This window comes from Bubalus bubalis, chromosome 9 (genome assembly GCF_019923935.1).
Source record: "Bubalus bubalis isolate 160015118507 breed Murrah chromosome 9, NDDB_SH_1, whole genome shotgun sequence".
Lineage (NCBI taxonomy): Eukaryota > Metazoa > Chordata > Mammalia > Artiodactyla > Bovidae > Bubalus > Bubalus bubalis.
In genome coordinates, this window is record NC_059165.1 from 103362547 (window position 1) to 103386624 (window position 24078).

Here is a 24078-nt window from a genome sequence, read left to right on the forward strand (position 1 = left end):
ACAATTTTGAGTCAGCTGTAGTGAGGTGGATGAACCTAGAGCTTTTACACAGAGTGAAGTAAGTCAGAGAGAAAAACAAGTATAGTATATTAAAGCATATATGTGGAATCTAAGAAAATGGTACTGATGGATCTATTTGGGGGAAGGAATGAAGACATAGACATAGAGAACAGACTTGTGAACCCAGTAGGGGAAGGGTTGAGTGGAATGAATTGAGAAAGTAGCAGATCAGTCATAGCTATAAATATATATATATACATATATATTTATATACATATGTATATATATATACATATATATCCTCTCTCTTGAACCTCCCTTCCACTCCACCCCCATTCCACCCCTCTAGGTCATCACAGAGCGCCAGACTGGGCTCTCTATGTTATACAGCAGCTTTCCACTATCTATTTTACACATGATAGTGTATATCTGTCAATGCCAATTTATGCACATTGCTTGTGGATTTCACATTTGTGAATTCACCTTCTGGCTAAAATGTATTGGTCTTCCCAACCCAGAGATCAAACCACCATCTTCTGGGGCTCCTGCATTGCAGGTGGATTCTTCACCAATTAGCCACCAGAGAAGCCCAGTGTATCTCATCCACCCATGCAAAAGTTATATACAAAAAAATATGCAGCACCAAGGATTCCCTGGTCGTCCAGTGGTCAGGATTCCATGCTTCCTCTGCAGGGAGCACAGGTTCTATCTCTGGTGGGGGAACTAAAATCCCACAAGCCACACAGCATAAATAAAGTGAAGCTTTAAAGAGAATATGCAGCACCCAGTACACCCCCTCCAGAATCCAATCCAATAGAGTTGTTTGGAACCCAAGACTGTATTTTAGCAAACTCTCTCAGTGCTTCACAGGTGGCTCTAGTGGTAAAGAACACGCCTGCCAGTGCAAGAGACGCAGGTTCGATCCCTGGGTTCGGGAAGATCCCCTGGAGGAGGGCTTGGCAACCCACTCTAGTATTCTTGTCTGGAGAATCCCATGGACAGAGGAACCTGGCAGGCTACAGTCCATGGGGTCGCAAAGAGTCAGACATGAGTCAGACACGACTGAGCAACTGAGCACTGGGTACTTTTTTTTTTTTACTTTACAATATTGTATTCGTTTTGCCATACATCAACATGCATTAAAATGCAGATAAAAACCAACCATGTCTTGTGGCATACTGAGGTGTTGAGATTAAAAGTGGAGACTCTGGATCCTGACAACCACTCCTGAAGAAGATACTCTTAATTTCCTCCCATTTTACAGTTGGGGAAACTGAGGCTCAAAGAGGTTAAGTGAGCGCTCCATGATCCTAAGCCCAGACCAGGACAGAATATCTCAAAAGCCTTGCTTTTCTGAGTGCCCTCCACTACAGACATGGTCTAACCCTGTCACTCCTACTTTGTAAAAAGATCAGAGAAGCCTTTGAGGGGGTACCCCTCTGAGACCCACTGCAGCACAGCCCCTTCCCTTTCCCTCCACTCCTCACCACTGCCTGTAAGCACAGGTTTCATTTGACAGAATATTTCACCCCTAATGAAGTCCCAGTCATGTCCAGCATCAGCCAGTCCCTGTGTCACTGGGAACCCCAAAGAGGAAGGGCTGGTGAATGTCTTGGCAGAGAGAGGGGATGCGTTTTGCATTCCTGGGAGGGACCAACCCTTTTGACCCACATTTACCTTTTTCATTCACTTCCTCCTGCACCTGCTTTGTCATCTAAAGAGAATATATACAATGGAATATTACTCAGCCATAAAAAGGAACAGATGTGAGTCAGCTGAACTGAGGTGGATGAACCTAGAGCCTGTTTTGCGGAGTGAAAGGAGTCAGAAAGAGAAAAACAAATGTTGTATATTAACGCATATATATGGAATCTAGAAAAATGGTACTGATGAACCTGCTTGCAGAACAACATCAGAGACACAGATGTAGAGAACAGACTTGTAGACACAGCAGGGGGGAGGAGACAAATCGAGAGATATACACTATTGTGTGTAAAATAGATAGCTAGTGGGAAGCTGCTATATAACACAGACAGCCCAGCCCCAGCTCTGTGATGACCTAGAGGGATGGGATGGGAGGATGATGGGAGGGAGACTCAAGGGGGAAAGGATGTATACTTATGCCTGATTTGCTTGGTTGTATGGCAGAAACCAACACAACTTTGTAAAGCAATTATCCTCCAATTAAAAATAAAAAAATAGAAATAAAGACTGACGAGAGGTACAAGCACCATGTTCCGGACCCCCAGAAACTCCTTGGGGTCTCTCTCTGTTCCTCAAACCCGAAGGGCCAAGACTTTCTCCCAGTCCCGGGACAGGGCACTCTGAGGCTCTGAAATGCCCCACCCATTTTTCAGATAAGAAAAACCAGGCTCAGAAAGGTAAATGCCCTTGTTTAAGGCAACCAGCTAGTGAACATCACAGCAAGGATTTTATCCAAGCATATCTGACTGCAGAGTCAATTCTCTATACGAAGTCAGTAGGGAACCTGGGGTTCTAGTTGGATGAGCTTTGGGAAGACACTCATTAAACTCGCACTTCTTCTTTAGCCAATGCAGATCCTCAAATGCCTCTGAAGCTAGTGGGGAGGTCAGCTCCTTTCTGTCACCACTGTCATCCCCCCAGGGACACAGACCAGCCGCTGCAGTGCCAGCCCTGCAGACCCACTTCTCCAGGTTGGGAGCTGATGCACCTGCTTTTCTAGAGCCACGCTGTCTCACCTGGCCCAGCTGTCTTACCTTTGATGAGGACCATGCTAAGGATAATGATTTTGAGAAGCAGGATCAGGGACATAGCAAGGCAGAGATGCTTCCAGGTCTTGTCCTGGGATTTATGTCCCCATTTGCCCTGGAGGGAAAGCAGGTCAGCCTCCTTCTTCTTCTTCCAGGGATATATACTCTCTTGCTCAGATGGCTAAATGTACTGTCAGACCAGCTGGGGGAAATCACCATATCCCTGGTGATATTCTGTGTTCCCTACTAGACCAACTTGATGTTGAAAACTCAGGAAAGGCTGGGAAAAGAAATCCATTATTTCAGGATGAAGGGTCATGAGGGTGAAGGCCGATGAGGTGAGGAAGGGACCTCAGGAAAGTTCAAACTCCAAGCATTGTTTTCCTCTGACCTGTGGTTAGGGTGTTGGTACAGCCCAGCACCCAGCTGTTGATGGTATGGAAAAGGGCTCCTGGTCCCCGATCCTTAACTCACCAGTTTCCCCCCACAGCAGGGAAAGGCTGGCTCTCAACACTGTAGGATCCCTGGGATCTCTGTAGTCTCAGGCTTCAGCCATGGTTTCAGATTGCTCAGCTCTGAGATGCCCCCACCCCTCAGGGTTGTGCTGGGCAATGCCACTCTGGCCTTGAAAGGAAACACACAAACACACACACCGCTTCCCAGCTCTTCTACATTTCCCTTACTTCCTGGCTCAGCATGGGGCCCAGGATCTCTAGATGGCTGATGAGCAAGTATTATAATAGAGGGAGGGACCTGGGCACCTGAGTGCAAGAGGCAGTGGATACCCAAGTGGTTAAAACACAAAATGACCCAGAACTAAATCCATTGAGAAATTTATAGACGTAATGGAAATGTTCTCTATCTTGATTGTGGTGGTGGTTCCATGCCAAATTCATTAAAATATATAATTTAGAATAAGGGCTGGACGTCCCTGGGGGCGCAGTGGATAGGAATCTGCCTGCCAATGCAGGGGGCACAGGTTTGATCCCTGGTCTGAGAAGATTCCACGACTAACTAAGTCCATGTGACACAATTACTGAGCTGTACTCTGGAGCCTGGGAGCCGAAAATACTGAGCCCACATGCTGCAAGTACTGAAGCCTGTGGACCTGGAGCCTGTGCTCTACAATAGGAGAAGCCACTGCGATGAGAAGCCCATGCACCACAGCTAGAGAGGAGCCCCTGTGTGCGGCCCCTAGAGAAAGCCTGCACCCAGCAGCAAAGACCCAGCACCATCAAAAATATGACTAACCAGTGAATGAACTAAAGGCTATGTGTAACTGATTCACGTTACTGTGCAGTAGAAACTGGAGAAGGAAATGGCAACCCACTCCAGTATTCTTGCCTGGAGAATTCCACGGATAGAGGCGCCTGGTGGGCTACAGTCCATGGAATTGCAAAGAGTCGGACATGACTCAGTGACTTTCCATTCACTCACAGTAGAAATTAAAACAACATTGTAAAACATATAAAATCTATAAAAAATTTTAATGCAAGAAAACATGATGAAATATATATATGAAAATATTCATTATATATAATGAAAATATTTCATTGTATGAAATATATATATGAAAATATTTCATTATATATAAAAATATAATGAAAAAATAAATGGAAACTTATCCAGAAAAACTCTTTAAAATTTTTGAGTTATTTTAATATTAATATTTTTATTTTTATTGGCAATCAATGTTGATTTTATTGCTTAAGTGCAATTAAAGAGTATTGTCTTATTTAACTTATAAGACAAATGTTCATTTTGTTTTTGGAATAAAGAGAATAGAAGTTAAAAATAAAATAAAACAAAGGCATTTATGTAAATTATATATAATGGAGCTCTTAATGGCAAAACTAAATTATATTGTTTATGGATATACACAGGAGTAGAAAACAGCAAAGAAAATCAGTAAATGATTATCAAAAATTCAAGATAATAGATAACTGGAGAATTAAACTATGTGATGAGAGAGGAATATGTGCAGGCTTCTGGGTCTAGGACAAGCATCTTTTGCTGTGCCTGGGTTGCAGACATATGAACATTCATTATGTATTAATAATTACCCATTGAATAAATATCCATTATATTTATGTCAATGCATTTTTTTATTTTGCATTATTATTGTTGTTCAGTCACTAAGTCATGTTCAACTCTTTGCAACACCATGGTCACACATCAGGCTCCCCTGTCCTTCACTATCTCCCAGAGTTTGCTCAGACTCATTTCCATTGAGTTGGTGATCCCACCCAACTATCTCATCCTCTGCTACCCTATTATCCTGCCTTCAATTTTCCCAGCATGAGGGTCTTTTCCAATGAGTCAGCTCTTCACACCAGGTGGCCAAAGTATTGGAGCTTCAGCATCAGTTCTTCCAGTGAATATTCAGGGTTGAATTCCTTTAGGATTGACTGTCAAGAGCCAGTTAACTTGGTTAGAGCATGCTGCTGCTACTGCAGCTAAGTCCCTTCAGTTGTGTCCGACTCTGTGCGACCCCATAGATGGCAGCCCACCAGGCTCTGCCGTCCCTGGGATTCTCCAGGCAAGAACACTGGAGTGGGTTGCCATTTCCATCTCTAATGCATGAAAGTGAAAAGTGAAAGTGAAGTTGCTCAGTCATGTCCGACCCTCAGCGACCCCATGGACTGCAGCCTTCCAGGCTCCTCCTCATCCATGGGATTTTCCAGGCAAGAGTACTGGAGTGGGGCATGGTTGGTACCAAAATCCACAAGTTCAATCTCGTGTTCAATATCTTTGGTCTCCTCAGCAAGGAGGTTGCCAACTGTTTGGAGAAGGAAATGGCAAACCACTTCAGTATTCTTGCCTTGAGAACCTCATGAACAGTATTCACATTATATTTCACAATAAAATGTTAAAAATGTTGTGATAAGGGATACAAAAATACTTGCAAAGTTAAACTGCTATATAATTGCTTAGCGTTAGATAGATAGATAAATATACTTTGGTACATATACTATTATGTTAAGGGGTTTTATAACCCTTTTTTGCTTTTTGTGATGAAACTTTTTTTTAATGAATTTTTCAATTTGGATGACCTACTTGAGATCCATACATCATCAAAATGGCATTTTCTAAGTACCTACTTTTGAAGTCAGCATAATAATAATATCATCTTATTTTTGAACAATATTGCTGGCTCCTATGCAACTACCTATTCAGATTCTTTTTCTATTTAATATTTTCTAAAATATAATTCCATAGACTGCAGCACCCCAGGCTTCCCTGTCCATCACCAGCTCCCGAGCTTGCTCAAACTCATGTCCATCAAGTCGGTGATGCCATCCAACCATCTCATCCTCTGTCATCCCCTTCTCTTCCTGCCTTCAATCTTTCCCAGCATCAGGGTCTTTTCCAACGAGTCAGTTTTTCGCATCAGGTGGCCAAAGTATTGGAGTTTCAGCTTTAGCATCAATCCTTCCAATGAATATTCAGAACCAATTTCCTTTAGGATTAACTGGTTGGATCTCCTTGCAGTCCAAGGGACTCTCAAGAGTCTTCTCCAACACCACAGTTCAAACACATCAATTCTTCAGCACTCAGCTTTCTTTATAGTCCAACTCTCACAGCCATACAGGAGTACTGGAAAAAAATGACTACTGCATTCGCAGTGGTATTTTGTATTATTCACTCCTTTTTATTTTCTTTATTTTCTGGTGTTTTGACACCTATTGCTGATCCCGGAGAGACTAGCCAATTCCTGGACACAGCAAACAACTTACCCAAAAGCATGCTTCTCATATGTAAACCAACTATAACCCCAATGGCCTCTTTTGTCTAGTTCCTATACCTCAAGCCACTCTCCACCTGCCAAGCCAGGTACCAGACAACTAGGGAAAGCCCTTATGCTTCAGAGCCTGCCAAAATTATTCAAGTTAGCCACTGCTAAGCCTGTTCCTTCTCACAGAGACCACATTAGAAACTCTTGCTCATGTGTTCCTCTCTCTCCCTCTATCTCCTGACTGATGCTGCTACTTGCCCATGTGGCTCTGTGTAGCATACCATGCCTCCTGTTTCTGGCCAAACATGAGTAAAACCTTCATCTATGGCACTAATTCCTGTGTCTGTGTGTCTTGCCATAACTGACTAAAACAAGTGCAAGTTCCAGTTTTAAAATAAGTAAGTCACGGGCGATGGGATGTACAGCATGGTGACGGTAGGTAATTAGTATTGTATTACATATTTTAATATTTCCCTTGTGGCTCAGCTGGTAAAGAATCCGGATTGCCTGCAATGCGGGAGACCTGGGTTTGATCCCTGGGTTAGGAAGATCCCCTGGAGAAGGGAAAGGCTACCCACTCCAGTATTTGGCCCTGGAGAATTCCATGGACTGTAGAGTCCATGGGGTCACAAACAGTCAGACACGACTGAGTGACTTTCACTTTCACATATTTTAAAGTTGCTAAGAGAATGAATCTTGAAGTCCTCATCACAGGAAAGAAACTGTTTTTGTAGCTATCTACTGTGAAGGATGTCAACTAGATTTATGCAGTGATCATATTGCAATGTATACAAATGTCAAATTGTTACATTGTATGACTTCAACCAATATCACCCTTATAGGTCAATTATACCTCAATAAAATAATAAACAAGTCTTAAGTTCAGTTCAGTTGCTCAGTCGTGTCCAACTCTTTGCAACCCCATGAATCACAGCACGCCAGTCCTCCCTGTCCATCACCAACTCCCGGAGTTCACTCAGACTCATGTCTATCGAGTCAGTGATGCCATCCAGCCATCTCATCCTCTGTTGTCCCCTTCTCCTCCTGCCCCCAATCCCTCCCAGCATCAGAGTCTTTTCCAATGAGTCAACTCTTCGCATGAGGTGGCCAAAGTACTGGAGTTTCAGCTTTAGCATCATTCCTTCCCAAGAAATCCCAGGGCTGATCTCCTTTAGAATGGACTGGTTGTATCTCCTTGCAGTCCAAGGGACTCTCAAGAGTCTTCTCCAACAGCGCAGTTCAAAAGCATCAATTCTTCAGCACTCAGCTTTCTTCACAGTCCAACTCTCACATGCATACATGACCACTGGAAAAACCATAGCCTTGACTAGACAGACCTTTGTTGGCAAGTCTTAGGTATCCTTAAAACACATTTACATCAAATTCAATCATACACCCTGTTCTTCCTAATTCTTTATCAAGCTCACTCTAATCTGCTCTTCCTGATTCTTTATCAGTCCCTCCTTTGCTTCCCCCTGACAATACATCTAGTACATATGTTGGTCACATGGTTCAAAATTCCTCAGTAAGTTTAGATTAAATTCAGTTTCCCACAAAGTTATGTTGTCTGATGCTGGATCTCTCCCTGATAGATTAAAGGAGAAAACCTTCCCCTGGTGGCTCAAACAGTAAAGAATCTGTCTGGCAGGAAACACAGGTTCAGTCCCTGGGTCTGAAAAATCCCCTGGAGAAGGAAATGGCAAGCCACTCCAGTATTCTTGCCTGGAAAATTCCATGGACAGAGGAGTTTGGTGGGCTACAGTCCATGGGATCTCAAAGAGCCAGACATGACTGAGCAATTAACTTTGACTTTTTCCACTCTCATTCTCCACCGCTATTCCCTGCTGGACTCTAGGGGGAATCTAGATGGAAGCATGATTTACACTGAGGATTTAAAATACCTTACAGCAAATTCCCTGGCAGTCCAGTAGTTAGGACTCCGCACTCTGACTGCTGAAGTTGTTGTTGTTTAGTCGCTAAGTCGTGTCCGACTCTTGCGGACCCCATGGATTGTAGTCTGCCAGGCTCCTCTGTCCATGGGATTCTCCAGGCAAGAATTCTGGAGTGGATTGCCATTTCCTTCTCCAGGGGACCTTTCCCACCCAAGGATCAAACCCATGTCTCCTGCATTGAAGGCAGATTCTTTTACTGCTGAGCCACCAGGGAAGGGTCCAGGTTCAATCCATGGTCAGGAAACTAACATCCCAGAAGCCACGTGGTGTGGGCTAAAATAAGTAAATAAATGATAAAATAGCTTACAAACCTAGCTGAGGCTTCTACAGAGAGAAATGTTGCGAGTGAGAATTAATGGACGCAAAGAAGCAGAGCCCCTCTTCTCCTGTGATCAGAGCAAGTGCATAACACCAAGGTCCAGCCAGTGAAATAGGATTAAAGGTCTCACTTGCCCAGCTCCCTGTCTTGTCTGCTTCCCACAGTCTGAGGGGAGGTTTGGACCCTAGGACGCTGAGCTTCTGTGGAGCCCTCTAGTCCCATACGTGCCTTCAGACCAGGCTGCAGCTCACTCTGCTCTAAGCTGCTCCTGACTAAGCAGAATTTCCTCCCCAAATCCTTGAAAGAAAACCTCTCCCTTAAAACCTGCTACATCTCTCCTTCTTCCTTGCCTCAGCATAGGAATCAAACCTCTAGACAACTTACCATTCAAAGAGAATGGCAGGGGAGAAAACACAGGAAGCTGGTGCTAAAGGGTATGAGCCACGTGCGTGCATGCTAAGTTGCTTCAACCATGTCCGGCTCTTTGCAGCCCTATGGATGTAGCCCACCAGTCTGCCCTGTCCATGGGATTCTCCAGGCTAGAATACTGGAGTGGGTAGCCATGCCCTCCTCCAGGGGATCTTCCCAACCCAGGGATCGAACCCAAGTCTCTTAAGTCTCCTGCATTGGCAGGCAGGTTCTTCACCACTAGCGCCACCTGGGGAGGCCATGAGCCACAGGCCTCTTGGAACAAGGTTGTGGGCCTACACCTACCACCTGAACCACTCCCCTGCACGTATGTCTCATCCAGATACTGGTCAGCTTAGCACCCAATGGGCATCCTTCCAGGTGTGAAAGTGAAAGTCACTCAGTTGCAACCCCATGGATGCAAAGGCTCCTCTGTCCATGGGATTCTCCAGGCAAGAATACTGGAGTGGGTTGCTGTTTCCTTCTCCATTAACTTTCTCTATGGTCTTTTTTTTTTTTTTGTCTTTCCTTTTCTTTTTTTAATGTGGACCATCTGGGGCAATTGCCTTCAGCATGAAGAACTCCCTTCAGTGTTGCTTGTAAGATGTCTCTCCTAGCAATAAATTCACCCAGTGTTTAATCTTGAAATGTCTCTCACTTTCATTTTTGAAAGATAGCTTCACTGAAAATATGACTCTTCTGTGTTTCATCCCCTGATCTGGCAGTTTCTTCACTGAGACACAGGCTTTTGGAACCTTGAAAATTGAAGAGTGAAAGTGTTAGTCACTCAGTCATGTCTGACTCTTTGTGACCCCATGGACTATAGCCCACCAAGCTCCTCTGTCCATGGGATTGTCCAGGCAAGAATACTGGAGTGGGTTGCCATGCCCTCGTTTCAGGGGATCTTCCCAATCCAGGGACTGAACTCGTTTCCTGCATTGCAGGCAGCTTCTTTACCATCGGAGCCACCAGGGAAGTTTATGGAACCATAAAAACAGACAATTACTAAGGACCTACTCCTCCTAAGATTCTCAGAGGAGCAACAGGATGCAAAGTTTCTCTTTGAGCCGAATTTGATCTTCATGGCGGAGTACCTACTAATATCATGTCTGACCTCCTCCTCCATACCCTAAGGGCTTCATCTTCTCTAATTCCTCCTTTAGTTGACACCTTTTTACCACCACCATGGTCCTCAAAGTACCAGACAACATCAAGAAAGAAGCAAAGCAGTCATGTTTGCAAGTTGCCTCACCTAGATATCCCTTGCCATGGTTTTAGCTGGGATGAACAATTGACTGTGTTCACCCAACGATGAATCCTTGACTATGATTTGTGTGTAGCCACTGTTCTTGCCTGCCTTCATGACTTTATGAAGTCACAGCCAGTTCTGTGTCTTGGCTTATTACTCTTGTGTACTTATGCTTTGTCATCTGATATTGGCTTAGATATCATTGCCTGGATACTAAGACCCTTCCTTTTTCTTCAGTGACCTTGTCACAGTCCTCAGGGATTCTAACACCATCAGTCTTTACTTATTTCTCTAGTGTCTGTGAATTCTCTGAGCACCCTCAGAGACCATAGATTAGAGAAGGGAATTACTCTAGTATAAGAAAGTGGGGCTATTTTCTGGCTATTTCTCCAACATCACAATTTTATTGCTTCTTTCAGAAGATTCTTTGAAGGTCAGAAATGTTATTTATATGTATACACACAAGTCAGTCCATGCTGAAAAAAAAAAAAAAAAGATTCTCACACCCCTTCTCTCACAAGAGGACAAGTAGGGCTTCCCTGCCATCTCATTGTTAAAGAATCCACTTGCCAAAGCCGGCACACAGGTTTGATCCCCGATCCAGGAAGACACCACATGCCGTAGAACAACTAAGCCCACATGCCACAACTATTGAGCCTGTGCTCTGGAGCCCGGGAGCCACAGCTACGGAAGCCTGAGCACCCTAGAGCCTGTGCTCCACAGCAAGAGAAGCCACCGCAATGAGAATCCTGTACCCCCAACTAGGGAGTAGTCCCCACTCACTGCAACTAGAGAAAAGCCTGCACAGCAGCAAAGACCCAGCACAGTCAAAAACAAATAAATAAAATTATTTTTGTAAAAAGGACCAGCAAAGACTTTTGAGTTCGAATTTAGATTCTCTGCAAAGTTCAATTATCTGTCACAGTGCTTCCCCCATTCCTGGAACTGAGAGATAAAAAACATGTCTCCTGGGGTCATTCCAGTCTCGAGGGCTCTGGCTCCCACAGCTGATAATTTTCTCTCTGGAAAAAATAATGGAGATAAAATGAAGCTTTCTGATGCAACACTGTTCTCCAGAGCCTCTATCCTCAGACAATTATATCAGTCTCCCCATAGACCAAGGTCAGACTCATTAACCGAAGGTGCTGGATTCCAAGGAGGTCTTATCAAGGCATCCTGGGATAAGAATTGAAGTATGCATAGAGGCTGTGAGGCAGTCTCTTCGACCCAGGCAAACAGAGGTGAGAATCTGGAATCCCACTGTTTGTAGGGCTTTCTGGGATCTGGGCATGATTAGAGGGGAGATACTGGTGGGAAGAAAGATACCCAGGAACTATGGCTTTATTTGATTTTTATGATCACACCAAGTTTGAGTATAAGCAAGCACTTGGCAAGAGAGATCATGTATGCCTCTTAATTTTCCCTATCTTGCAGAGGGGCATCTATTTATTTTATCTCAGTCAGCTGGCACAGCCATGAGCCTGAGTAAGCCAGACTGTCTGGTGGGGAGGTCATTTGTTTTACTGTGTGTGTGTGTGTGTGTGTGTGTGTGCGCACGCGCGCGCGTGCGTGCGCGTGCGTGCACACACGTGCATGTTCAGTCATGTCTGACTCTTTGCGACCCCATGGACTATAGCCCGCCAAGCTCCTCTGTCTATGGGATTTTCCAGGCAAGAATACTGGAGTGGGTTGCTGTGCCCTCCTCCAGGGGATCTTCCGGACCCAGGGATCAAATCTGCATCTTCTGCATTGGCAGGCAAATTCTTTATCACTGTGCCACCTGGGAAGCCTCTGTTTTACTGCGCATACTTGAATTTCCATGATAGCTGCTGAACTGGGCAGACTTGGAGCTCTTGACCATGGCTGAGAGATCAGACTTTGAAAGAACCTTGGGCACAGCCCAGAGACACTTTCAGCAACCCTTTCAGGGACAATCTAAAACCCTAACACCCTAGAGCTGTTTTCAGAGATCAAATCAGATTAGCTTGAAGAACCAGGGCAGAAGGAACCAAACCTCAGTTCAACTGGCAGAGTTGAAAGAACACATATTAAAATTGGTCAGAATGTGTTCTGCTCCCAGCTCTGCCGGTCAGTCTCTTTGTCACCTTAGACATCTCATCACAGTAAGCTTTTCCCTTGAAGATTTTATTGAGTCAGCAAATGCTTATGGAGTATTTGCTATGCACCTGGTGCTGTGTTTGGGGGTGAGGGTCTAATAGATCAAAAGATGAGAAAAATACTTGTGAACTTGGCTTTCAGGTAACTCATTATTTGATTACCAATCTATCAAAGGGAAGGAAAGGCAGGACTGCAATGTAACTTTAATGAGCCAGAGGCATGTTTTTCTTTTTTTTTTTTTCCTGCCCCTTCATCAATAAAATTTTTTTTAATTTTTATTTTATAGATTATTGTTGGTATAAAGACACTTGTATGTGTGTTAGTCACTCAGTCGTGTCCTCTCCGACACTTTGCAATCCCATGGGCTGTAGCCCACCAGACTCCTCTGTTGAATAATCATCTTTTTTCTTCTAAGTTTAAAAGAAATCAAAATATTTTCATGGATTCTGGGCCTTCTGTGTTTGATGCAGAAAGGATTTGTTCATGCTCCATCATAGATGGGAGATGCTGTGAAGGTTTTATTCACAATAAGCAGTCAGTTAATCTCAATTCCCCTTCTCTCGTCTCTCATTTTCAGCAAAGGGCATCAGATCTGAAATGGAAGCAGCAGTGAGGAAAATGTGAAAAGGAAGGGTTTTAAAAATCAACTCAAAAAACTAGTTGGAAGGATTCTTCATCCTTAAATATGAGGGCACTAATTTAGAACGAGATTTAAAAAAAAAAAAAAGAAGAAGAAGAAGAACAAGGAGATAACTCACCCAAAGCCTAGACTTGTCTCTGTCTAGCCCTTCCTACAGAGAAGGCAATGGCACCACACTCCAGTACTCTTGCCTGGAAAATCCCATGGATGGAGGAGCCTGGTGGGCTGCAGTCCATGGGGTCGCTAAGAGTCGGACACAACTGAGCGACTTCACTTTCACTTTTCACTTTCATGCATTGGAGAAGGAAATGGCAACCCACTCCAGTGTTCTTGCCTGGAGAATCCAAGGGGCTGGGGGAGCCTGGTGGGCTGCCGTCTATGGGGTCACACAGAGTCGGACACAACTGAAGTGACTTAGGAGCAGCAGCAGCAGCCCTTCCCACCTGACTGACTAACATGAAATGAAATGCCTGTTTCCTAAATTGTTCTGAAAGAAAAAAATGTGTCCAAAGCTCAAAGCAAACTATGATGTGTGTGTGGCTGTGGCTGCGTGTTTGCTCACTCATGTCTAACTCTTTGTGACCCCACGGACTGTAGCCCACCGGGCTCCTCTGTCCATGGAATTCTCCAGGCAAGAATACTAGAGTGGGTTGCCATTTCCTCCTCCAGATGATCTTTCCAACCCAGGGATCAAACCCAAGTCTCCTGCGTCTCCTGCATTGGCAGGAAGATTCTTTATCACTAGCACCAGTTGGGAAACCATGACATAGGGGATCATTATCCTGTTGGAGAAGCTGCTTACAGAAGATTCCAAAAGTCAGTAGTGGGAGAATGTGATGCTCAGTAAATGCATATTTAGCTGAGGAACCATCTGGAAATACTGGACAGGAAGGTGAGATCAGGGAAACACCATGAGTGTGTGAGGCAAGGAAAGAGGCTTTCATCAGGGAAGAGGTTGTAGAGATACCATACGACCTTCAGAGGTAGAGGATTCAAAGCACCAGGGCCAGTAGTATTTAGTTCACATCATCTTTCAGACCAATCAACACTTCTTGGCAGTAAACTAGAGTCAGTCTGCATGGTTTCTTCTTAATACAGAGACTGGAGGGCTGTTAACCCATCAGCTGAAAGGACCATCAGACCAGAGCCAGGTGAGTGACAAGGGCAACATCAGGGCAAGAGCATCCAAGAGGACTGTTGACTCATGGCTGGTGAGGCGGCTTCTGCCCCTGGCCAGGCAGTAGGACAGTCATCAGACAGAGGAAGTAAGCATAACAGTACTGGGGTGTGTATACATGCTCAGTTGCTCAGTCGTGTCCGACTCTTTGCAACCCCATGGACTGTAATCCACCAGGCTCCTCTGTCCATAGGATTTCCCAGGCTAGAATACTGGAGTGCGTTGACATTCCCTTCTCAAGGGGATCTTCCCAACCTAGGGATTGAACCCAGATCTCCTGCACTGCAGGCAGATTCTTTACCGCCTGAGCCACCAGGGAAGCCCATTGGGGCAGGAAAGTCATAGGCTTACTTAAGGAAGCAAGACCTGAGCAATTCATTACTTTTTGTTGGAAAGAAAGATATGAAGAGAAAAGCAGGAACTCCAAAGTTACACCTATTGTTTACAAATGATTGTACTACTTTTTTGCGGGGTGATCTTGGGTTGGTGCGTGAATTTCCTGTGGCTGCTGTAACAAACAGCAGAAATGTATTCTCTGTAAATGAGGTGATGTAAAACAACAGAAATGTATTCTCTTACAGTTCTGTAGGCCAGATGTCTGAAATCAAGGTGTTGACAGGATTGATTTCTTCTGGAGTCTCTGAGGGAGAATCTGTTCCATGCTTTTCTCCTAGATTCGGGAGGCTCTAGCAATTATTGTTTGCTTGCATGTAGCTGTTCACTTCAACATCTGCCTCCATCTTCACATGGCCATCTTCTTTTTGTCTCTGTGTATCCTCTCCTCTTCTCGTAAGTAAACTATTCATCGGATTTCAAGCAAACCTTAAATCCGGGATGACCTCCTCAAGATTACTCTTATTCTTCTCCTTGTCCTTCTCCTTCTAATTTTTGGCTGTGTTAGGGCTTTTCTCTAGTTGCGGAGAGCAGGGGCTACTCTCTGGTTGCAGGCATAAGCTTCTCATTGTGGTGGCTTCTCTTGTCAGAGATCACAAGCTGCAGGGCCTGTGGGCTTCAGTAGTTGCAGTTCCAGGCTCTAGAGCACAGGCTCAGTAGCTGGGGCACACAGGCTTAGTTGCTCCTTGGCATGTGGGATCTTCCCAGATCAGGGATTGAACTCATGTCTCCTGCATTGACAGGCAGATTCTTGACCACTGCGCCACCAAGGAAGCCCCTCAAGATTCTTAATAATTACACCTGTGAAGACTGTAGTTCCAAATACAGATGCGTTCTGAGGGTTCAGGTGCACATGAAGTTGTGGGCAGCACTATTCCACCCAGTTTATACTTTGTTACTGCGCTACTGTGAATCTCTGCTCCCCTGCCCATACCAGGCGGATAATAACAACACCAACTGGTAAGGATCGAGTGAAAAAAATATGCTTATAACATACTTAAAATTATTCAGCTCAAAATGTCAGTAGTGCCAATGGGGATAAATCTTTCAGCTGAAATCCATCAGCGTTTCTCTAAGCTTAGCCTGATGGCCAGTACCTAATGAATGCTTAGTAGGAATCAGATCCCCGGGGAGCAAGGAGATTTATGGCATGCAAAGAGAAGAACCAAATGTAAAATCCACTTGAAAATCCTTGGACAAGATCCAGAGGTACTATATGGCTATGAGTTGGCCCCAAAGGGTAATAGTCAGAGAACAAATCCTTCTCTATACAGACTACCCCAAGAAGTTCTCCATTCCATTTTGGGGTAGATTTCATGCTTAAAGAATTCTGCATTATATAGAACCATAATTGGCCTGTCTGATTTTCACCCATATATTTAGGTTTTCTCTTGCCTTCTTATAACAGCTAATCTGTGAGTGTGTGGCTGTGCCAGTCTTAGCTGCCACACACAAGATCTATTTTATTTGTTTTAGTTGCGGCATGTAGAATCTTAGTTTCAGCCTGAGAGATCTAGTTCCCTGATCAGGGATCGAACCCAGGCTCCCTGCATTGGGAGCCAGGAACCTTAACCACTGGGCCACCGGGGAGGTCCCATAACTCCTAGATTTTGAAAGCAGTTCTCACACGTCCAGAGAGGCCTCCCTCAATCACTTCATCCAAAGGTGTTTTCTCTAGCAATTTCCTGTAAGATCACTCTGTTTATTTTTCCTTACATTTATTTCCAGTAAAATGGGATCAACACATTTTAAAGCAATTTTCCTCTAATTAAAAAATAAATTTTTAAAAATATTCCCTGGGAATCCTGTGGTTGAGGCTCCACACTCCCACTGCAGAAGCCCTGGGTTGCATCCCTGATCAGGGAAGTAGATCCTGTATACCACAATTGAAAGATTCCACATGCCACAGTGAAGTTCAAAGATCCTGCATCCCACAACCAAAACCCATCACTACCAAATAAATAAATATTTCTTTTTTTGTTTGTTTTTTTGTTATTTTTTTATTTTATTTTTAACTTTACAATATTGTATTGGTTTTGCCATATATCAACATGAATCCACCACAGGTATACACGTGTTCCCCATCCTGAACCGTCCTCCCTCCCCGTACCATCCCTCTGAACAAATATCTCAAGTTTTTTTTAAATATGTATATATATATGGTTTACTTGTTTCCTCATTCCTTATCTCTCCCATGAAAACATAACCTTGTTCATCTTTTTTACCCCCATGTTGCTTGTGCCTCCCTCAATGACTGCCCCTTAAGGACAGCTGAATTAATTTTTTATTAAATGAATGAATGAATACATGGGAACAGGATAATAAGTAGTCTTAATGGGTTGAAAATCAAGTTGGGCAGTAATTTAAGGAAGTCTTAGGGCTTCCCTGGTGATCCAGTGGTTTAGAATCTGCCTGCCAATGCAAGGGACACAGGTTCCATCCCTGACCCAGGAAGATCCCACATGCCCCAGAGCAACTAAGTCCGTACTGCTGAAGCCCACGCCCCCTAGAGCCCTTGCTCTGCAACAAGAGAAGCCACCACAGTGGGAAGCCCATGCACCCCAACTAGAGAGTAGCCCTGCTCGCTGCAACTAGAGAAGGTCCCCATGCAGCAATGAAGACTCGGCACCATCAAAAATAAATAAATAAAATTTTTTAAAAAAGAAAGTCTTAAATGCCAACTTAAGTGTGGCATCGATCTAGGCAAAACTAAGTGACAGAGATGGAGAAAAGGGAGCAGGGACTTCCCTGGTGGTCCAGTGGTTATGAATCCACCTTCCAAAGCAAGGGACATGGATTCAATCCCTGGTAGCGGAACTAAGATCCCACATGCCATGGGGCAGCTAAGCCCGAGGGCTACAACTTGTGAGCCATAGCTCTCCGGACTGCATGCCACAACTAGAGAAGCACAGGTGCATGCAATAGCAAAGACGCAGCATAGTCAAAGAGAGAGGGAAGGGAGCAGTTAGGTAAAGGGAAAACTCTAGACCAGATTTCATAATTAGAAGAAATCAAGTCAGAGAAGATGAAAGATATTTAAGGTGAAGTGAAGTGAAAGTCACTCAGTCATGTCTGACTCTTTGCAACCCTGTGGACTATAGAGTCCATGGAATTCTCCAGGCAAGAATGCTGGAGTGGGTAGCCTTTCCCTTAACCCAGGTCTCCCACATTGCAGGTGGATTCTTTACCAGCGGAGCCACAAGGGAAGCCCAATAATACTTAAGTGGGTAGCCTATCCCTTCTCCAGTGGATCTTTCTGACCCAGGAATCAAACTGGGGTCTTCTACATTTCAGGCAGATTATTTACCAGCTGAGCTATCAGGGAAATCCTGATATTTAAGGTAAGTGTTGTCAATGATTTGGGCACCAGAGGGTCTTGAGTAGACAGCCACCCAACACTGACTCCTGATCTCTAAGTAGCCCGCTGCCTTTGGACATCTGGGGAAGCAGACCTCTATGGGCTCTCAGATCAGATCAGATCAGATCAGTCGCTCAGTCATGTCTGACTCTGCGACCCCATGAATCGCAGCACACCAGGCCTCCCTGTCCATCACCAACTCCCGGAGTTCACTCAGACTCAGGTCCATCGAGTCAGTGATGCCATCCAGCCATCTCACCCTCTGTCGTCCCCTTCTCCTCCTGCCCCCAATCACAGGATGGCTTCTCTATACTTTGGTATACACTTCTTTGTACTTCCTCATTACTGATGGTGATGGTTGCCATCACCACTGTGACAGAAGTCCTCAGTGTTGATGATGATGTGTGTGAGCAGTATTCTGGGACAATATGAGTTCCTGAGCAGTGATGATGAAGGCAAGAAGGTCAAGGATAAGTATTCTTAGGTGGGGGCGATCCCTCCTGATCCTTCAATCATCTCCCTGGTCCACTGCATTCATTTGGCAGGGTTTTGTTGAGTGCTTAGTACACACACTGTGCATAACGTTCTCCACTCTTACCCTTTGAATTCAAGCCTCAGAAAGATGACTGATACTGTGGACAACTTGTCACCCACAACCATAGACCACTGGGTTCCAAACTTTGTCGTTCATTCATTCCCTTACAGTGTAGACTTCTTGGGTTAATATCCTAAATGCCATCCCACACTGACTCTTCCCAGACTTTGGCCCCTTTGTTCTCTCATCCAAGAATTTGGCAATGAGCCTTTCCTCACTGCTTTTGGACGCAACTTCATTATCTTCTATCATCTTTGGCAAGGTCTCCCTACTTCATATGCTAGTCCGTGCAGAATCCCATCTCTGCTTTGACACCAGGGCATTTGGGATGGAGTGTGTTCCAATATTCCACTGCTGCTGTCTTTCACTCTCCAGCATGGATACAGAGGGGTTAACTGCAAGTCTTGGTGGGTGGTGCTCTCCTGGAAGGTGAAGGCAAGACTTTTACACAGAAATAGTAAAATTGGGGCTTTATTTTGCTGTTCCCCATCTCCCATAATGAATCAATCATGGTGGGGTTTTTTTCCTACTTGAGACTAAATGTGCCCATCAGTCCTTCTTAAGAGACTCCAGGCAGTCATTATTAAACAATTGCCGTTGTCATATAAGATGAAATTTTCCCCACTGAGACTCCTTGCAAATACCCTGTTCTTCCTACAGATGAGCAATGCCTCTCAGAGGGTGAGGGAAACAAATCAGTCAGTGACCTCGGACTTCACTCTCACGGGCCTTTTCAACCACTCAGGGCCACATCTGGCCCTGTTCTCCCTGGTGGCTGCCATATTCACAATGGGCCTTCTGGGCAATGCAATCCTGATCTTCCTGATCCACACAGATGCCAGGCTCCACACGCCCATGTACTTTCTTCTCAGCCAGCTCTCCTTGTTGGATGTTGGCTTTCCACTGGTCACCATTCCCAAGATGGCAGCTGACTTCCTGAAGGAAGAAGGCACCATCTCCCTTGGAGGTTGTGCAGCTCAGATGTTCTTCTTGATGCTTATAGGTGTCTCTGAGGGCATCTTGCTATCCCTCATGTCTTATGACCGCTACATTGCCATGTGCCACCCCTTGCATTATCCTGTGCTCATGAGACGTCACGTCTGCCTGCTTTGGGTGGGCACCTCCTGGTTGTCAGGTGTGCTTGTAGCCTCCATCCAGACCTCCATCACTCTGCACTTCCCCTACTGTGCCTCACGCGCTGTGGACCACTTCTGTGAGCTGCCTGCCCTACTCAAGCTCTCCTGTGCGGACACCTCTGCCTATGAGTGGGCGCTGTCCATCTCTGGGGTGCTGATCTTGGTGCTGCCTCTGTCACTCATCGCCACCTCCTACAGCCATGTGTTGGGGGCTGTTCTTCACATGCACTCAGCTGAGGCCCAACACAAGGCCTTCACCACCTTCTCCTTGCACATCACTGTGGTGGGGCTCTTCTATGGGGCAGCAGTGTTCATGTACATGGTACCAGGCACCTACCACACCCCACAGCCAGACAACGTGGTCTCCCTCTTCTACAGTCTCATCACTCCCACACTCAACCCCCTAATCTATAGCCTGAGGAACCGAGAAGTTCAAATGGCTTTGGTCAGGATCCTTTTCAGAACTGGCTTCAGATCAAAGAGATGACCTCCTGGGGGATGCCCAGTTGTCCCAGGGACCCTGCCTTACAGTTGAGACCCATCTTTGGTTTGCAGTCCATGTGTTTCAAGATATATTCTGACCAGCTCCCTTCCTCCTCCAAGATTTGCTTTTTCTCTTATGGATTTAATGATCCCAATTATTTAAACAAGAGGAAGGGTTTGTTTGTTTGTCTTAAATCAAAGAAAAATTTTACTACAAAATTTTCAACCCAAGAACAGAGATGGACCACAGGATCACAGCTTGTAAATGTTTTGGCCACCTATTAGTATCCCGCATTATCCCATTCTTATAAATTTAAGTACAGTGAGCAATAGAGCAAATCCAACTCTAGAAATCCAAGCCCCAAAAAAATGGAATTGAGGGGCTGGTGCTCTGACAATAATGTTCTGGCCACAGTCATCCTTGAGCTGATCACTCCGAGGTCATAAGTGAAGTTAAAGTCAGAGGCATGACTGGGAGCCCTTATAATGGTCTTACTGCATGAAGGACTGACCGGATAAGTAGGGTGGAGTGGGAATGTTTTATGCAGTATTACAAACCAGAAAGATGAAGCCAGAGTCTTTGCTACTGCCCTTCCCTTTAATTCCTACCCCTGCTCCTCCCAGACCCGTTAAAGCTTCCCTGAAGTTATAAGAAAAGACTTTAAGCCATGTTCAGTGGGCAAATTGATTTCAGATCTGGTTTAGTTTCCTCCTCTACCTTTGTCTACACCATTAGCCTTGTCAGAAGCACTGGATCACTTATCTCTTCCCTCTTCTTCTTCTTCTTCTTCTTCCTTCTCACACACAATCAAGATTTCTAGAAGATGAATCAGTCTATCATAAAGTGCATGCATTTTTAGTTTTAATAAAACTTGCCAGATTGTTCTGCAGAGACTGTCACCCATGAATAAGTGTTCATTTCCCCAACTACATCAGCAACATTTTGAATAACTTCAAATTTCTGCCAATTTCATGAAAGAAAATTACATTTCTTGATTGTTTTACTTTCAATGTCCCTGATTTCTAGTGAGGATGATATCTTTTCATAAGTTTTTTGGCCATTCACATTTCCTTGACTATGGATTTCCTGTTTATATCAACTCTCTAAAGAGCTGTTCTTACTGATTTGTAGAAGTTCTTTACATTTTTATATGTTATATATTAAGCAAAAATACTCTTCAAAGTGCCTTTGAATTTAACCTTTATGGGCTTTTTCATATGAAGTTTTTTTTTTTAATGGAGTCAAAATCATAAATATTTTTACTTATTTTTATGTCTTACTTTAAAAATTCTCTTCTCCAATATATTATAAGAATATTGTCCTCAACTGTACTATGATTATTTTAGGATATATTTTGGGGGTATAATGTGAGGCATAATTTTTCCCACGTGGCCTTCTGATTTCCCTGTAATCTGCCTTAAGTCTCTGCTTATATTTTTCATTTGGTCATGCTGTATCCTAACAGAATTGCTCTTTGATATTCCAGCTTGCCAGTTCTCTCTTATGCTTGGCTTGCTATCGCTGCCATCAATCCACTGTAGAATTTTCATTTTAATTACCTATTGTTGGTTTTTTTATCAAGAGTAACTATTCTTGGTTCATGGATATGACCTTGTCCTTTATCACTATGAAGCTATAAAATGTACTTGTTTTAAAATCATTTTCAGATTGTCTATTATCACTACCTCTTGAATGTGAATTTTTCCATATGTTGGATTTGTAATCACTCATGGAATTGCTTCTTACATGTTTTGTAATTCTGGGTTGGTCACTCATTTAGGGGGTTGGGAATTCTCATAGATTCATCCAGCACTCTGATGATCTCTTTGCAAAATGGCTTGTGGAAATGACTTCCCATCTTGGAGGCACCATGGCTTTGCCCCAGCTTTGTAATGACACAATAAGCAGCCCTTACTTATTACTGTGAATCCCTATCCTGCAATTCTTTCTTTCAAGGGTGACTCTATTTCCTCTATCATTGCCACTTCCTTGTTTACATAAAAGTTTGTAACCATTAGAGAAACTTTTGAACATGGATTTCAATGTTTAGTAATGGAGTCCTAAAGTTTTTATAAGTTCCACAATACAATAACAAAAAGCTAGATGAACTAAAAAGTCATCATTTATTTAAAACTTTTCAAAAGTGATGGATGCCAAGAAGTTTCAATAAAGTAAACTTCAAGAGGGATAATCTTTTCATAGGTGAGCGAAGATTAGCAGCCTCTTTCATACTGGGAGGAGTTTCGTGGAGAGATTCTGCTGAGACAGGAGAAAATTTGCCAATGTTTAAAGATAACATGTGTGCTGTCATGATCGTTACTATTGATTGGAATCTTGGATAACCTCAAATACAGAAATAAGTCCTTCAGTCTGGCAATTTTCTCCCAAGAAAATTTTGCTGAGTAAAGAGTAGGGAGAATGGAGCTGAAAGCAGACACAAAACTCACAGTGGAGATGAATCCAAAAGCAATCTGAAATCATTTCAACATTTTAACCCAATCCCCTGCCACCCCAAATCTTCCTAAGAGCAAAGGGATCATCTGCTTAGCAGTAAGGGGAAAGATTGGAGTCAGGATGAAAGGCGCAGAGATATCTCACAGCCTTATTTTAAAACACAGGTAAAATGTTCAAAGAGACAACCTAAGTGTCCAACAACAAAAGGATAAAGTAATGTGGCAGAAAGCAAAGAGGAACTAAAGAGCCTCTTAATGAAAGTGAAAGAGGAGAGTGAAAAAGCTGGCTTAAAACTCAACATTCAAAAAACTAAGATCATGGAATCTGGTCCCATCATTTCACAGCAAAGAGAAGAGGAGACAACGACAGGCTTTATTTTCCTGGGCTTCAAAATCACTGCAGATGATGACTGCCATGAAATTAAAAGACTCCTGCTCCTTGGAAGAAAAGCTCTGACAAACCTAGACAGCATATTAAAAAGCAGAGACATTACTTTACTTACAAAGGTCCATCTAGTCAAAGCTACGGTTTTTCCAGAAGTAATGCAGGGATGTGAGAGTTGGACCATAAAGAAAGCTGAGTGCCGAAGAACTGATGCTTTTGAACTGTGGTGTTGGAGAAGACTCTTGAGAGTCCCTTGGGCCTCAAGGAGATCAAATCAGTCAATCATAAAGAAAATCAACCTTGAATATTCATTGGAAGAACTGATGCTGAAGCTGAAGCTCCAATATTTTGGCCACCTGATGAGAACTGACTCCTTAGAAAAGACCCTGATGGTGGGAAAGATTGAAGGCAGGAGGAGGAGGGGATGACAGAGGATGAGATGGTTGGATGGCATCACCAACTCGATGGACATGAGTTTGAGCAAGCTCCAGGAGTTGGTGAGGGAGAGGGAAGCCTGGCATGCTGCAGTCCATGGGGTCACAGAGTCAGATACAAGTGAGCAACTAAACTGAAACTGAAATATGTGGTATATACATACAATAGAGTACTACCCAGACATACAAAAAAAAAAAAGAATGAAATTTTACCATTTGCAGCAACATGGATGGTTGCAATCACATGGTTTAAGTTATTAACTGTATAGAGTATGTGGTATGGGTTCCCAGGTGGCGCAGTGCTAAAGAGTCCACCTGCCAAAGCAGGAGATGCAAGAGACATGGGTTTGATTCCTGGAGAGTGAAAATTCCATAGAGTAGGAAACAGCAACCCTCTCTAGTATTCTTGCCTGAAAAATCCCATGGACAGAGGAGCCTGGCGGGCTACAGTCCATAGGGCCCCAAAGAGTCAGACATGGCTTAGCGACTGAGCACAATATGTGGCATAA

At 44.0% G+C, this 24078-nt stretch overlaps 1 protein-coding gene across 1 annotated transcript; it reads left to right on the plus strand.

Moving 5' to 3' along the window:
* The first annotated feature begins 19337 nt into the window (after nucleotides 1-19337).
* Nucleotides 19338-20300, plus strand: LOC102405626 (olfactory receptor 2Z1-like). The gene has a single exon (XM_006057843.3). It carries the CDS (start codon nucleotides 19338-19340, stop codon nucleotides 20298-20300), a length of 963 nt encoding a protein of 320 aa, XP_006057905.3.
* The last annotated feature ends 3778 nt before the right edge of the window (nucleotides 20301-24078 follow it).

Bases quoted from the DNA above. Each gene is read 5' to 3' on its own strand.
- LOC102405626 (XM_006057843.3), top strand. From the start codon at position 19,338: ATGAGCAATGCCTCTCAGAGGGTGAGGGAAACAAATCAGTCAGTGACC.